Source organism: Panthera uncia, chromosome A2, assembly GCF_023721935.1.
Source record: "Panthera uncia isolate 11264 chromosome A2, Puncia_PCG_1.0, whole genome shotgun sequence".
Classification (NCBI taxonomy): domain Eukaryota; kingdom Metazoa; phylum Chordata; class Mammalia; order Carnivora; family Felidae; genus Panthera; species Panthera uncia.
Window position 1 is genome coordinate 70909343 of NC_064816.1, and position 16938 is coordinate 70926280.

A 16938-nucleotide genomic window follows, 5' to 3' on the forward strand; every position below is an offset into this window, starting at 1 on the left:
GACATATTTTTGAATCCTAAATTTCTGGTTTTATTTTCATTTTGGCTAGTAGAGTCATTTTTTTTTCCTCTCTTTCTCATCAAGCACCACCTATGCATCTAAGTATAGGGTATAATGCTAAGTACTGGGGATGTAACAATGAATAAGGCAATTTCCTGAATAAATTTGAAGTCTGAGATACTCAAAATGATGAAGGCATACTGGGAAGAGCAATCAACTCTGCCTGAGAAAGTTGAAATCTGAGCTGGTACTGAAGGATATATAGGAATTTTCTGGGAAGGAAGGATGTGGAATAATGTATTCTGGGAAGAAGAGTCAGCAGTGAGTAAGTTTAGAAGTTGGGAATTGTCCATAAAGCAGAGAGTATTGTTCATAAAGAAGTGTAATGTGCATGGTGGAGCAGGAGGCATGATGGGAAATCAGACTGACAATGCAGCTTAGGTCCAGAAATGAAACTCAAGTTTATAACTTATCCAATAGAAAATAAGGGAAGAGGTATAGGCTCTAAACTCTAGAAGGAAACTGTTCAGGTAGATAATGGTGGCAGTGGAGCACGAACAGGAAGAGCACTAGATTGGAGGTACTGACATTAGTGATGAGGCCAGTGCAAAGGTTAATTAAAATCCAGTGACTAGAAAGGTGGCCAGATTCAAGGTATGTTCTAAAGATGCAAAAACTCCCAATTGGAAGTAGGGTATGACAGCAAAGGAAAGAGAAAGACTTAAACATTTCTAGCTTTTACAAACATCCAGTCATAAAATCAATGTCATGGGGATGTAATGTAAAGTGTGGTGACTATAATTAACAACACTGTGTTGTATATTTGAAAGCTGCTAAGAGAGTGGATCTTAAAAGTTCTCTTTACAAGAAAAAAAACTGTAACTATGTATGGTGATGGATGTTAATTAGGCTTATTGTGGTGACCACTTTGCAATATATACACATATTGAATCATTGTACTGTACACCTGAAACTAATATACTATATTTTATATCAATTATATCTCAATTAAAAAAAAAGGTTCCTAACTTTGAGTAAACAGAGATGACATTAAAAGACTGAAAATATGAAAGGCAAAGCAGTTTGGGATGGGAGGGAGGAGAGAAGATTGAAAGGAGGTGTTTTAGACATGTATGGCTAAGCCACTGAGACGGGCAAGAGAGACTGCAGTTGGAAATACAGGTCTAGGGCTTGGGAGAGAAACAGGGGTTGTAATATTAGCTTTAGGATTATAATCAAAACTGTGGGAACAAAGGAGATGATCTGGTTAGAGTACAAAGACAAAAAAAGGTCCAAGAATGAAATTCTGTGGAATCCTCAGGCAGGTAGAGACGGGGACTTAGCAAAATGATAGGCAACAGTGAGAGAACAGAAGAAACAGTGCTGCTGCAGAAGGCCGTGGAGGGACGGTCATCATGTCCAGTGATGGAGGAGACAACTCATTGAGGGGCAGTTCTGTGACTTCAACTATAGGTGACCCTAGCAAAAAAGCAGTTTGAAGCTGAAGAGTGAATGGGGAGAAAGCAATCAGGGAGCAACAGCAGACTCCTCTTCCAGGGGGTTTGCTGGGAGAAGTGTGGGACAGCAGACGCAAGAAGGGCAAACTATGCGGGTGAAGTATCGTCATGGCGAAGATTTGAGAATTTCTGTAGAGCAAAAGGCCTGATAGTTTATTAACAGAGCATAGGACATTTACTACAGCCATTGGTCTGAAATTAACAAGATTATTAAAACACGTTAAGGACTATTCCTATATATATCTGCATGTCCCTCTTAGATGGGAACGTAAAGCTTTACCTTTAATTTGGAGATGGGGGAGAATCCCAACTTGGATTTGTTTCAAAGCTTTTGTTTTGATGTACTACAGAAGCAGTTAACAAGCAGTGCTAAGGATATAACTGAGATAAGGATGCAGGTAGGTAACTTCAGCTGCCCACTTCCTGCTTGTGTATCACAAACATTTTGGTGGCCTCAGCAGCTCTAGCAACTGAAATGTCCAAAAAGCAGAGTATTGTGGACTCTCCCTCCCATTAAAACAAACAAAAAAGCTCTGGGTATTTCAGCATCTAGAAATTATTTAAGGTGAAAATCCTGTTTGTAAGGAAGCCACATCACTCAGGCCTAATGTATGGGTTTTGGGCCTTGAGTGTCGGGCTGTGCCCACTCTGGGGCAGTCTTGCTTTACCATTATGGTCGGCTAGGGTCCTTCATGACAAGAACTGGCAGGCCTATAGCAGAGGTGTCAAAGCAAAACACATAATGCGAACAAGGTTTCTTTCCCTTACTCACGTTCATTGAACACAGGTATAATAAGCATACCATTAATACTCCTCTGCAGTCCACAAACTTGTCTTTAAAAGGCAAAGCAATTTTAAGAGATGTTTTTGACCAACAGCCCCATCCACTCAGCTAATTCTCTTGATTTTCTTCTTTATGAACATCTGCACAAAAACACCATATTATCAATGGTGGCAAGGGGTGTTATCTTCAGAGAACCTTAGCAGGGTGAGCCCAGGTAAAATCTCAAGGTATATTGCACTTGTGAAATTTTCACTCAGGGTGACTTTCTTGAGAGGCATCATTAGGGATGGACATTTCATATCTAATATGCAGGGCAGAACAACACTTTCAGACTTATTACAGACTGCTTATAATATTCCATGTGGATTTGAGATTTTGGCTGTATCCATAAACACAGAAAAGAATATGTAACAAGACAAATTAGTAAATCTCTGAAATAGTGTTTAATCTAGATATAAGCATTTTTTTTTAAAGGTGATGTCAAATGGCACTTGGTTATCTTTAGCATGTTTTAGAAATCCTAAAACAGTATACGATCTTTTTATTTTTAACTTACTATTATTATTTTTAAAAGATTTTAAGTAATCTCTACACCCAGTGTGGGGCTTGAACTCACCATTCCTAGGTCAAGAATCACATGCTCCTCTGAGCCAGCCAGACACCCCAGTATATGGTCTTCTGACTTCAAATTTGTTGCTTTAATTTCTCATGTTCTATGAACTTTCAGGAGGTGGTAAGATCTCAATAGAATATTTTATTAATCTCTTGAAAGATGTTGGATTCTCCATCTTAGTATGCCTGTCTTTTAGAGTAGATACTAAATATAAATACTGGTGAAAAAGCAATTGAGGCCATCGACAAAGGGCAATTATTTGGATGCCTTTGACGGCAGGTACCTCACACAACTTTGTGTTTTAGGCCAAGGAAGTGCTGAAAATTCCTTTCCTGATTTTATATGCTTAGGTCCTAGAGCAAAAGCTTGATCTAATTTTGTCTATGCTAGACAAAGAATATTGCTACGAGGTAATACAGAAGTCAGTGATTTCAGTGTTTTACTACTATGTGAATATGTAAGACGAACTGCAGTTTAGAAATAATCTGGCACATTGCTGGATAACACAACTCCTAACTCATTAATACTTGGAAAAACTAAGTAGGTACTTTGAACATGAAATGTATTTTGTATTTTCCATAGAATTGTATGTCCTTGCCTTTAACACAAAACTAAAATGAATTTTAGTAGTTTTTAAATCATCAGTATAAACATTTCTTCAGTTTATTATACTTATAGCCTCTTAATTTCAATATATATATTTCTATACACCTATGTGTGGCTATTTACAGTGTTATCCACCAGGTTATTTAATGGTAACTTTGGTCTGATTAATTGGTGATACTGTCCTAATCACCTCATAGTGACAAGAGGAGAAAGCAGAGCTAGGTCCTTACAAAATGCATTTGATTGTTGTTCACTTTTGCTAATGAGTCTGAAAATGCCTGATTTTGATCAGAAACTTGTTGCAACTAGAGTTTCTGAGTGTACCTTAAAGTACATAAAAATTACCAGTGACAAAGAAAAAAAGCTGTTATTACATTTAATAGTGTTAATTTTGAAGACATTTCAAACTTCCATGAAGGATAACCTACAAGTGATGTGTTCCATGTAGAAACCACTATAAATTTTGGTTAGTTTGTTAAGAAACAAAGTGTTCCAACAAATGTTCTCAACATTACTTTCATCAGAAACACGAAGAGAATTTTTATAATTGTTTGAGGTGCTGTAATACGTCAAGTGATACTCCCAGCTGTTTGACCAAACTGGCTGTCTGTTCTAAAATCCATGTGAGGCTTGGGTTTTCAGAATGTGGCTGCTCTTGTATTCTACAACATTCTAGAGATGAACAATCTGCCTCACTAAGACTCTTGCCACAGTTTTTGTGAAGCTCAGCATTATTTTCACAGAGTCTTTCATCTTTACCTTCATCCATCTTTTTCTCAGCTGGAGCTACATGACCAAGGTCCATATCCTGAATAGAGTCCAACAAATCTACCACATGGGGCTGAGACGTGATTGATTTCAGATGTTTGAGCACATACTCTTCACACTGGCCAACTGCATCCAGAAGACTATTTATTTTACTGATCAGAGCCGAACCATTATCATGAAGGTGACACCAGGAGAGCAAAGCACTGAAGGAAAATATAAACAAGAGTTAAACAGGAAAAAAAATGAACCAATCAGAGGCTTTTTGAATTTCTGATGCTAAACCCTACATGCTTCTTTTCCATATAACACCATGCAAAAAGAAATCAATAATGATGCAAGTCAGAATCAGGAAAGTAATGGTAAAATGGATTTTAAAATATATAAAGATATTATCTTTTGATAAAAATTAAACAACTGGGAGTAACCATTTAGAGTGCTTATAATTCCTAAGACCTCTTTCACAATTCCATCCACTTTTCTTGATTTTAGGTTTTCTCTTTGTGACTGTGTAGCTTCCACTTAAAAGGGATGCAACTCAGAGAAGAGATCACAAAACTTAGTTTCTCCTTTAAGGACATCCAACAGTTTCTGGACTAGTGATTCTCAGACTTGGATATCCATTAGAATCACCTGGGGAGCTCTTAAAACTGTCAAGGTCTAGGTCACATCCAAGACGAATGAAATCAGAGTCTCAAGCTTCCCAACTGATATCAAGGTGCAGCCAAGGTTGAAAACAATTGTTCCAACCATATAGGTGCTTCCCATCAAAACACTGCGGCGCAGGAAAAAAGTTCTGAGGCAACTTCTCTTTCCCAACTTTGTTATAGAATAGACCCTGTTTGTTGAGCTAACAACTTTCTTGAAGAAGGTTAAGAATTCTAGTCCTAACAAATATTTTTCTTTATTTTTCTAGTACAGACAGTACTTTTTGTTTTCTGAGATTTCAGATTGTTCAGGTAATCATGACATAAAATAATGGTTGTTGTGAAAAGTAGTCATGTTTTAAAAATGTAATCAATTGATGCAAAAGATTTAGCAATAAGTTTTCTGAGATTATAAAAGATTTAACTTGATGTAAAATGAGTACTTGATCATTTTCCCACCGTAGTAGACTCTAAATTCTGATATCTGATAGTTGAATTTTCTAAAAGTTCAAAAAATGAAATTTTTGTTTTGATGACTTATTTTCTACTCTTTTTAATTTTTTTTTTTTTAAGAGAGAGAGGGGGGAGGGGCAGAGGGAGACAGAATCTTCAGCAGGCTCCATGCTCACTCCTGAACCTGATGTGGAGCTAGATCTCATGAGAGATCTTGACCTGAGCCAAAATCAAGAGTTGGCTGCTTAACCGACTGAGCCACCCAGGGGCCCCATTTTCTGCTCTTTTAAAAATTAGTGATTCTTTGAAAATTTTATGTTTTTTTTTTTTTTTTTTCTATAGAGGACAATTTAAAAGGTATACAACGTCAGAGAAGACAAGCCTATCATGCTCCTAGCTCCATGTGCCATCTGACTACCTGGCCCTGACATATGCCATTATTATTATGGAATCGTGACAGGTATCCAATGCTCAGCACTAAGATAAACGGAATTATTTCCCTCTCTATTGCCAGTTATAATTCTCATCATGTAATTCTAGTCTAGAAGTCTGTCATATTGTGTTCTGCCACATGTGAAGATCTTTTAAATTGAGATACAGTTTAGTGGAAGTTCAGTAGCAAAAAATATCCACCTTCCTATCATTTCCTTGCAATAAAGGACCACACCTGACTCACATACTACAGTGGATGAAGTGATGATTTTTGACTTTTTGAAGGCAATATTATTCTATACTCTGCAGTACTCTTTTGTGGATTTAACACTAGGAAAAACACTTCAGTTCAAATACTTTATTTTTACCTACGACTTTTCAAAAGTCCTCCAGGAGTATTGAGGCTAAACTGACTCTCAGCATTTAAGTTACAAAATTACCTCAGTGTTCCTCTGAGTTGCCCGTAGTTTATAATGACTTCTGCACCTTCCTTATAACCTTGATTGAAGCCTTGTTGAAGAGTAACTGCTTTGCCCGCATCTATTCCATCTCTGTAACCTTCCTAAAAATAAATAACGAAGAACTGTGGCTGTGATTAACACCACGTGAACCACTATAGGTTTCTCTAGAAAGTCATAGGACCAATTTAGAAAACTGATGAAACAGGCCTTCACTATTTACTATTTAACATAATGGTTCCACAACAAATGACACAGTCACACAACCAAAGCAGACAATGCTTCTCATAAAAGTTTATTATTGGCCTATCTCACTGCTGAAGTCTAGACTTACTTGGCACATTTAAAAATAATGATTCCTACACAGTTAAAAAAAAAAAACAAAACCCCTATTAAAAATGGCTTCACAGGGGCGCCTGGGTGGCTCAGTCGGTTAAGCGTCCGACTTCAGCTCAGGTCACGATCTCGCGGTGAGTTCAAGCCCCGCGTCGAGCTCTGTGCTGACAGCTCAGAGCCTGGAGCCTGTTTCAGATTCTGTGTCTCCCTCTCTCTCTGACCCTCCCCCATTCATGCTCTGTCTCTCTCTGTCTCAAAAATAAATAGTCGTTAAAAAAAAAAATTAAGAAAAAAAATGGCTTCACAGAAAGGAAACTGAGAGAGTTACATGTCTGACCCCTAGGCAGCCTTGACTGATGTGACAAGGCAGGGCGGTAAAGAAGTTATCAAAGGTCTTCAACAATGAACTCAACTGGGTTCGCAAAAAAATGAAAAGTGTGATTTTAGAAATTTTTCTTGATACCTAAATTCAAATAAACTGCAAACTCTCTGTGGACAGGGATTTTGTCCAGCATCTTCAATGGTGCCACAGCGCTCAAAAGATGATCACGACTGACTGGTCCAGCCCACGCCTCACATAAAGCATTTCTGAAACTGGTAACAAGGTTGTTGGGCTAAGCAAACATTTTCCTGATACATTAAGGGCAGATCAGGGCGATTTAATGGTTGGCAATGATATTAGGTGGAAATCAAACTCGCCATGTGAACTAAGCTCTGAGTGCTCCAACTGGAAATTGGGGATGTGGTATTAAGCTTAGTTTCAGTGAATAATGAGGCAAATGAGATACGGGTAATTCACACCTAACAAATAAGAAACCAACTTCAGTATTCCCTCACCTAGCCACCAGTAGCTTCCCTTCATCGCTCTTCGTTATTCTTAAGTTCACTTTTTCCATATGTCTTGATTAATACCACTCCTAACTTTACGCTCTTCACCCCTTCAAGCAACCCAGGTAAAAAATGTCCTTTGACAGCCATAATTAGCAATAGTCAGTGTATACGTTTCTCCCCCACCTTCTCTGTGATCCTCATCAAAGTCCAGACCAAGTTTATTTTGGTCTGTTTCCAGCGTCTAACGCGCCCGGTGGTTTCACACGGCTTCAAGTAACCCCACTGGAAAATCCTAGCAGGACGCGGGCCGGAGTGGAAGGCAAGGGGGTGTGGAGGGCAGCGCCGGGCCAGGCTGAGACCACCGTGCCTCTACTCTCGAGACCCTGACTCCTGACAACTCCGCGCCCGTCTCCCCCACAACCCGGCACAGCTTCCCCGCTCCCGCCACGCAGCTTTACTTTGACTCGTCTCAGCATGTGGCTCTGCCATTCCCGCTGCACCAGGAGCGACTCGTCCGCTTCCTCGTCAAACACGTCCCCCTCTTCTCCGGGACCCTGGACCAAGGGAGTACTTTGAACCCACGACATCACCGAGGCAACCACCGCCGGAAGCGGCAGCAACTCCTTCCGGTCCGAGGGACCGGGCGAAGGCTGCGGGTTGTGCCTCAGCTGCTGCGCATGCGTGTGTGGTGTTGGGTGATGTCGGGTGAGTCCCGGTTGCCGCTTGTGCGTTTTGCGCTTGGGAGCTGGGGACTCCAGTGGACCCAGAGTGTCGGCGAGCGCCTGTGGTGGGCGAGGCAGATTCCTGCCTCGCGGGACCCGTCCGCTCTTGGCCTGTGCGGAGGGCAGCCAGGACGCTCAGTGAAACACTGCGTTCCCACTGCGGTCCCGACGGCGTTGTGGGTTTTGGAGCCCCGCGCGTCGGTAAAACCCTTGGAGGTGATTACTGGCCAAGGACTCTCTCACTTTCAGAAGCCTCCTCAGTACGTTGTAGGGATTTGACAGCCCAACGGTTTTTGTTAGAAGCAAAGGACAATAAGGGCCGAAAAGTTAGCTAGTGCGGCCATTTTGGGATCATTACATATAAAGAGTACATTTATGAGACGAATACATCTCTCATGGATTCACGGTATCCTTCACTGGCTCACGTTCCGTCTCGCGTGCCCTATTGGCTGGGTGAGGACGGAGACTTGTTTACGTAAACCCAGCACTGGCACGGTTCTGACACGTGGTAGATGGTGAAGCATCTAAGATGTTCGTGAATGAATGGACACCAGTAGTTTTGCTTTTTTGCGTGGTGATGTGGCACGATCATTTATTTAACGTATTTTGTGTGTGTGTGTGTGTGTGTGCGCCAGGCACCGTTGTACCTTTTGGGGTACATCAGTGAACGATAGACAAAACTTTCCAGCTCTCGTCCGCCTTACATTCATGTAGAATGGACAGGATAAACAGTAAGCACTGTATAAGTAAATTACGTAGTTTGTTATAAGATCATAACAAAAGGAATTAAAAAAAGAATGAAAAGGAATTAAAAAAATAAGCAAAGTAAGGGGACCCATGAGCATGTGTCTGAGAGTGGGTGGTGGTTTAGGTTATAATTTGTAAATGCTCAGAATTTTGCATTTTATATATATATGCATACATATATAATAATGTATAGTAATTTATATAACTTACTTGGTAGGTCCATGTATAAATATAGAATGTGTAAAAACATTCTATACTTGGCTACATAAAATACCTTAATAAACTTAAAATCCCAGACATTTTATCTGGGTCATATTATCTGATCATATTATCTGATCATAATCTAACAAAATTAGTAATAAATAATAAAAAAAAAAGACTCCAAGAATTATAATAGTGGGCATTAGAAACACCTTTGTAAATAACATTTAGATCAAAGGGGAAATAAAAATTAAAATGACATACAGTAAGCAATTAAAATCTGAACACTTCCTACCAGAAAACATAGGACCAAATGAAAGCTATACTGAAGCAATTCTATAGGCTTAAATATCTTTATTATTAAAGAAGAAAGAAAAAATACATAAATTTTGTTATATATCTTAATTAGCAACAAAACTAGTAAGAAAAGCAATTAAGATATCAGTTGGAATTAATAAAAGAGAAAATCCCCAAACTTACATAAATAAATCCTAAAGTTGGTTCTTTAAAGACACCAATAAGACAGATAACCTTTTTTTTTTTTTTTAAAGTAAGCTTTACACCCAGTGTGGGGCTTGAACTCACTACTTTGAGATCAAGAGTTGAATGCTCCAGGGACTGAGCCAGCCACCCACCCTCAGTAATCCTCTTTTGACCTTGATTTAAGGAAAAAAACAACAACAATACCAAAATTATACAAAAGAGAAAGGAGGCAATGATGCAGAAAGAAATTCCAGTGGTATACATTACTAACTGAAGTTCAAGAGCCACACATTTGAAAACCTAGGAGATGTTGAATGACTTTCTAATAAAAGTGACCCAGTAAGTAGAAAACAGGAAGAGACTAATTACCCTAGAAAAATTGGACGTTAAACATCCGCTATAAAAAATAGCATGAAGACTTGACACACAGGCAAATGCCTTAAATTCTTTTTAATCTCTAAAGGACAATGGATAATTAAATATTTTTTGCTCTCCTAGGGCAAAGAAAAAGAAATGCCCTGAATCATTTTATGAAGCCAGCCTTATAGTAACCTGATAAAGATAGTATAAAACAAAAAAACTAAAGTTCAAGTTAGCTTATGAATATTCAAAAGGGAATCCATTGCCTTATCAAAAGAATAATTCAAGATGTTTTATTCAAGAGAAGCAAACTGTTGTAATATTAGGAAACCTATAAGCATATTTCATTACATCAGTAGTTTAATGGAGAAAAGCCATATGCTATCTAAGCTGAAAAATCATTTGAAGAAATTTAACAAAATAAAATGGAAAGAAATTACATATTGACAGTTTATGAGAAATCCAACTGCTAGTCTAAACACTCAGATATTTCCTTTAAAGCAGAGAAAAGAAAGGCCATCTGGTGATCCCCATTATTATTAATTCTTTTTTTTTTTTATTACTTAACATTCTTTTGAAGACTAGTAAATGCAATAAGAGAGGTAAATAAAGTAACTTAAAAATGTTGGATAATAAGAGATGAAGTTATTTCTTTTTGTTGTTTATATAATTGTATACCCACAAACCCCAAAGGAATTCCATTAAAAACGACAGAATAAGGGAATTTGATAAGGCCTCTGGCTATAAGAAAAATAAACAGACCAACAGCCTCTTAATTTTCTGGCAATAACCATCTAAATGTAAATGAGATAAATATTGCACTTGCAATACTAACAAATACTGTTAGATATAGTATTTATATGTTTGCTTAGTATTTAGTACTTATTTAGTATTTATACATGCCAGGAATACATTTTACAAAATCAACTTTATATGAGGTATAATTTACATGCAGTAATATGCATACATTTTGAATGTTGAGTTTGATGAGTTTTGACAGATGTATACCCCTGTGTAACCACCACTGAATCAAGATACAGAAATTTCCATCACCCTAGGAAATTTCCTCATACTTCTTTGCAGTCAGCCCCTCACTCCTTGAGGCAACCTCTGATTAAATTTCTATCACTCCAAATTAGTTTTGCCAGTTTTGGAACTCGATAGAAATGGAATCATATATGTCCTTTTAAGTATTTGGCTCTTTGACTCAACATAGTGTTTTTGAGATTCATTCACGTGGTTACATGTACCAGTAGGTTGTTTTCATTTTATTGCCAAGTACTCTTTTCATTGTATGGATATACCAGAATTTGTTCTTTCACGTATTGTTTGGATTGTTTCCAGTTCTTGGCTATTGTGAATAAACCTGCTATGAACATTCTTGTACAAGCTCTTTTGTGTACAAGTTTTCATTTCTCCAGAGTGAGTGTGTAGAAGTGTAATTGTTGAGTCATATGGTAAATACAAATTTAACTTTATAAGAAACAACCAAACTGTTTTCCAAAGTGATTCTTCCATTTTATACTCCTACCAGCAATGTATGCAAATGTCAGTTACTCCACATCCTCTTCCTCACTTGGAATTGTCAGTCTTTTTAGCTCTTCTAATAGGTGTGTAGTGAGTGGTATCTTACTGTGCTTTTACTTCTTATTTTTCAGATGCCTTATGATATTGGACATCTCTTCATGTGCTTGTTTTCCATTTGCATATCTGTTTAAATGAAGTCTTTGTCCATCTAAAAAACAATTGGCTTGTCTTACTGTATTTCAAAGATTGTTCCATCCTTTGTCAGATACGTGAATGGCGAATATGTTCTTTGCATTAGTTACATCCACCAGGAGACAGCTGTGGAGATAGAGTTAGGAGTTCATGAAATGTACTGGGGGATAGGGAACACACTGCCCATGAAAGGTAAAAAGTGGAAGAGCCATGATTAGGCAGAGAAAGCCGATGCAAGGGGAGGCTGATCTGATCCCTGTGATAGGAAGGTCCCTAGGTAGATCTCACAGAGGTCTGGACAACATAAAAGGGAGTCAGGAGCAGAGGGCAAAGAGGAGTCTTTTGTTCGGTGCATAGGACCAGGCTTTGATACACCTGCCATGCTCAGTTATTGGCTGGGGGATGCCCTGGCAGAGTGTGACCTTGGCTGGAAGTCTGAGACATATGCTGTAGGTGCTTACTAACAGCTGGACGGTGACAGCTGTACTCCTTTGTCAAGAACCAGATGATCTTTCAAGGTCCTTTCAAGTGTGTGATTCAATTTTTTCAAAAATAGCTATTCCTTTTCTTTCTTTCTTTCTTTCTTTTTTTTAATGAACTGTAAATAACAATGACACCTCCTGCATAAATTTTGGTGTCACGATGTGAACTTACTCAAAGTATTTAGCAAACTTATCTTGCAGCTCCGTATCTCTTATATAAATACTCTGTGATGAGGTCAACCTCTAGGATTCACTCTATTCTTTTCCTGTTCTTTCTGCTTATCGTTCATCCTTGTCTTTTCTTTCAAAGCCTTCAACAATTCTTTTTTATGTCCTTCTATTTCTCATCTCTTGCTAAGTTTCATTCTTTATCTCAGTCTCCCACACTTTATTTGTGCCTTTGCAAACTGCTATTTTGTAGTTAGTGTAATAAACTTGTAAGAGGGCACAGACCTTTTCTCAGTTCCTCTTCCAAGTTTCTAGCATGCTGGCTTTCATCATGAAGTCTCTAGCAGCCAGCCAGCAGAACTCCTAATTTCCATATGCCTAGTGAAGTAGTTTTCCGCCTTTTCTTGTCCTTTCTAAACTTTTCATATGTTCTGCTATTCTCAGTGGTATTAAGTCCTTGGGTGCTGTCTTTTATTTGCTTATGTCAGGTTTGCTCTAAGGTGTATAATATGAAATAATATATTTAATAGTAATATGCAAAATCAAGTTGTTGTTAGTGGTGAAAATGATACGAGAGCATTCAATATATGGCTCCTAAAGAGAGAGCCTTGAATAAGGATAGTAGGGTAGTAGGTAGATCTGGGCAGAGTTGCCTTCTTTATTTCATTTACTTTATTTTATTTTTTTTTTATGTTTATTTTGAGAGAGAGAGAGAGAGAGAGAGAGAGAGCAAGCAGGGGAGGGGCAGAGACAGAGGGAGACACAGGATCAGAAGCAGGCTCCAGGCTCTGACCTGTCAGCACAGAGCCTGACACGGGGCTTGAACCCATGAACCATGAGATCATGACCTGAGCCAAAGTCGGACCCCTAACCAACTGAGCCACCCAAGCGCTCCTCCTTTATTTTGAAGTATTGTGTCTATAGAAGACCCCAGTTATAATATAGCTGTTAAAGCTAAGAGGAAAATAATTTGTCCGATATAGAATGTTTGCTGAATATTACAAAGGATGAAGTGGAGATGTCAGACAGGAAACCTGATTGATCTTTCAAATGGCCTGTTGGTGGACAGCTATGTCTAATAGCATTTAAACATGTTCAAGTCAGTCTTATCTTTAAAAAAAGATCCTTTCTCAACTCCATACTGTCCTCTAGCTACTGCTCTATGCTTCCTTTTCCCTTTGAACTAAGTTTCTTGAGTCGGTGTCTCCACCTCTGCAACTTCCACTTGTGAACCCACTGCAATGTGGCTTCCAACCCCAGTGTTCCATTTAAAATGGGAGTAGGTGGGTAGGGGCAACTTCCACAATATTTTTACTCGTGACCCAAATCTCTCCTTCCAGCCCAGCTGTTCTCTACACGTCAGACCCATGTCTTCAACTGCCTGCAGGAGGCTACCTCCACTTAAATTTACTGTATTCATTTCAGTGCATTACATCTGAATTTATCTTTTTTTTTTTTTTTTTTTTTTTCTTTCAGCGTTCTTCCTCTCCTTGTGTTTTCCAGCTCCTTGATGCTCAAACTGTGCTGCAGGCACTTGTGGCATCAGCATCACCTGGGAACTATTAGAAGTGTGGAGTTCCTGGTCCCATTCCAGACCTGTTGAGCTAGAATCTGCATTCTCAGGTGATTCACACGAGGAGTCAAGCTTGAGAGGCATTGCAACTCGTTGAATGGCCACCACTTCTGCTCATTCACCGTATCATAAATATTTGCCCATTCTTCATTCTCACTGCCACTTCCCTGGTTGAAGCTACTATCCCATCCTACCTGGATAATCTGACAGCTTCTAACTGGTCCTCCTGCCTCATGTTGTATCCCTCTTCCAATCTGTTCTCCCTAGTTACAGCATTCTTCCTAAAGCAAAATCTGGTAGGGCTGCCCCTCACTTAATTCCCTGCAAAACTTTCTGATTTCTCTTTAGAGACATGCCAGATGCCTTCATGTAGTCGGGCTCCTACTTCCCTGCCTGGTCTCATTTCTTGCCACCCAGTTTTCAGGCCTTTGCCAAATAATTTGTCCTCTGCCTAGGTATGTAGTCCATACCTTTGTCAAAGGCAACTTCTATTAGATATCACTTCCATTTGGAAGTTTTCTCTGATCTTCTAAGTCTGGGTCAGTTGTCCCTCTTACATGTGTTATAGTCTTTACGGCCTTATAAATGCCTAATTGTCTGCATTCCCTACTAAACTGTCAGCTATTTGAGTCAGGGACTGTGTGTCCCAGTTAACTAGTTTATCCTACTGCCTAGCATAATCCTTAATAAATATTTATTAAATGAATGAATGAAATTTCATTAAAAATTCTTCAAATATTTTACTCTAAGAAATTACATATTCCAGTTGTAATTAGGTAGTAATAAACTTGTCTATAAATCCAGATTAAACAAGAATTTACTGAGATTGGGTTGTTACAGGTAGAGCAGGCTAGGGGAGATACAGAAAGTTATGATAAAAAAATCACTTCATGGATTTTTAAAGTTTTACTTTCAATTAAAAAAAATTTTTTTAATGTTTATTTATTTTTGAGAGAGACAGAGCATGAGCAAGGGAGGAGCAGATAGAGAGGGAGACACGGAATCTGAAGCAGGCTCCAGGCTCTGAGCTGTCAGCACAGAGCCTGATGCGGGGCTCAAACTCATGGACCATGAGATCATGACCTGAGCCAAAGTTGGATGCTTAACCAACTGAGCCACCCAGGTGCCCCGGTTTTACTTTCAATTTTATAACCATGTTTTTAACAGCCATTTATTCTAAAGTCTATATATTTAATTGGATTTGAGCATGCACAGTGAACTTTATGCTTCTTAGTCTTGTCCATACTTGTGTTTCTAGTTTTAACTTACCTCTTTGAGGTCTTCAGGTTTTGAGGTCTTCAGGTTTCCCAGTGATGACTTTTTTTTCCCTTTGCAATGTGTCTTTCATTAATAAATGTTTTTCTTTCTTTCTTTCTTTCTTTCTTTCTTTCTTTCTTTCTTCCTTTTATTTCAATTTAAATCCAAGTTAGTTAATATATAGTATAATAATAATTTCAGGAATAGAATTTAGTGATTCATCACTTATATGTAACACCCAGTGCCCATCCCAACACATTTCCTCCTTAATGCCCCTCACCCCTTTAGCCCTTCCCCCCACTCAACACCACACCAGCAACCCTTAGTTTGTTCTCTGTATTTAAGAATCTCTTATGGTTTGTCTCCCTCTGTGTTTTTATATTATTTTTTCTCCCCTTCCCTTATGTTCATCTGTTTTGTATCTTAAATTCCACATATGAATGAAATCGTATATTTGTCTTTCTCTGACATTTGTCTTTTTCATCCCAGTGATGACTTTTGAGTGATATATTTTCTGAGTCTTATATATCTGATGATAACATTGTCATCCCTGTTTCCTTTTTCATTGTATTTGTGTGTATTTCATTACCTATTAGTTTTAACTTTTGGATCACTTTATTATAAGCTTGTCCCCTGAATAGATATGTCTTATATATGTATGTGTGCAACATACTGACGCATACCCTGTGTGTGTGTGTGTTTTGATATGATCTGAGATACACATGTCCTATATATGTATGTATATATGTTGTGATATGATCTGAGTTTTAACAGTGATATTTAGCCCATAAACATTTATTCACTTAGGCCATGTAGTAGAAGTCTAAGCCATATGGAAGAGAGCTTTATTTTCTCCTTTGATGAGAGGCAGAGTTGAGGGTAATGGGGTTCAGAGGATGAGGGAGCAACTCCTTGGAAACAATAGGATTGAGGAGATTCTATAGGCTGTCAAACAGCTTCTGATTTTAAGGAGAAGCGTCAGAGGAAGACAGGGTGGTGGTGGTAGCAGGGACCTCTGGCTTCAAGGGGTGTTCGCAAGAGGTAAAAGCAACTAGGTCTGACCTTTTTGGATCCAAATAAACATCTCTGGGGATTTTTAGGCACAGAAATACAGAAAAAGTTCAGCAGGGAAAGATTGGCAGTGATTCCAGTCAGGTTCGGTTATTAATAATTGTTTTCTCCACGCTGTGCCACACATTTAATGCAATAATTACTGAGGCAATTAGCATGGTAGGCACTGTGATAGGTACTGGGACAGAGACAGATGGGGTTCACCTTCTTGCCTTCGTCCCACCTTGGTCTTCTCTTCCTTGCTTGTGGTTTCCTCTCTCTTTGGGAGGGGCCTAGCAGAGGCAGCATCCGTGCTTCCAGTTTTCCATCAGATACGGCTACTGGGTGAGTGAGGCTGCATCGCCCTGTACCTAAGCGACACCTGGCCTGTGGGGGCCACATAGCCTATTAAGACCCCGGTCTCAGTGGGATCACATTCCCTAGGGGTGATCTCTTGAGCCAGTTCCCTGTGCGTACACCTGGGAGTGAACAATTATGTGAAGGCTCTGCCTCTGTTCAGTGGGTTTGCCTAGAGGATTCTCACTTTCCATCCCCTTTGATGTGAGTGGAAAGACTGCATTTGGAATGAATTAGAGACTGCTCCCCATAGGAAATACCAAAGATACTGCTAATACTCACTATTGCTTGCTTTTTCTTCCATTTCTGGTTACCCACAATACTACACTTCCTAAATTGTTGGCACACAGGTGGGAGCCAAACATAACTAGTAAGTG

At 38.9% G+C, this 16938-nt stretch overlaps 1 protein-coding gene across 1 annotated transcript; it reads right to left on the minus strand.

Moving 5' to 3' along the window:
- Positions 1-300: 300 nt before the first annotated feature.
- On the minus strand, positions 301-8537 carry YAE1 (YAE1 maturation factor of ABCE1). The gene is made up of 3 exons (XM_049642765.1): positions 7901-8537; positions 6258-6379; positions 301-4491 (listed from the first exon to the last, which is right to left on the minus strand). The coding sequence occupies exons 1-3, from the start codon at positions 8027-8029 to the stop codon at positions 4062-4064; spliced, it is 681 nt and encodes a 226-aa protein (XP_049498722.1). The 5' UTR covers positions 8030-8537; the 3' UTR covers positions 301-4061.
- Between the last annotated feature and the right edge of the window lie 8401 nt (positions 8538-16938).

What these genes read in the sequence shown, in the direction of transcription:
- YAE1 (XM_049642765.1), bottom strand. Translation starts at nt 8,029, where the DNA reads ATGTCGTGGGTTCAAAGTACTCCCTTGGTCCAGGGTCCCGGAGAAGAG. An exon ending in ACATGCTGAGACGAGTCAAA is followed by an intron (nt 6,380 to 7,900) that starts GTAAAGCTGCGT and finishes ATTTATTTTTAG; the next exon opens with GAAGGTTACAGAGATGGAAT. An exon ending in CAACTCAGAGGAACACTGAG is followed by an intron (nt 4,492 to 6,257) that starts GTAATTTTGTAA and finishes ATTTTCCTTCAG; the next exon opens with TGCTTTGCTCTCCTGGTGTC.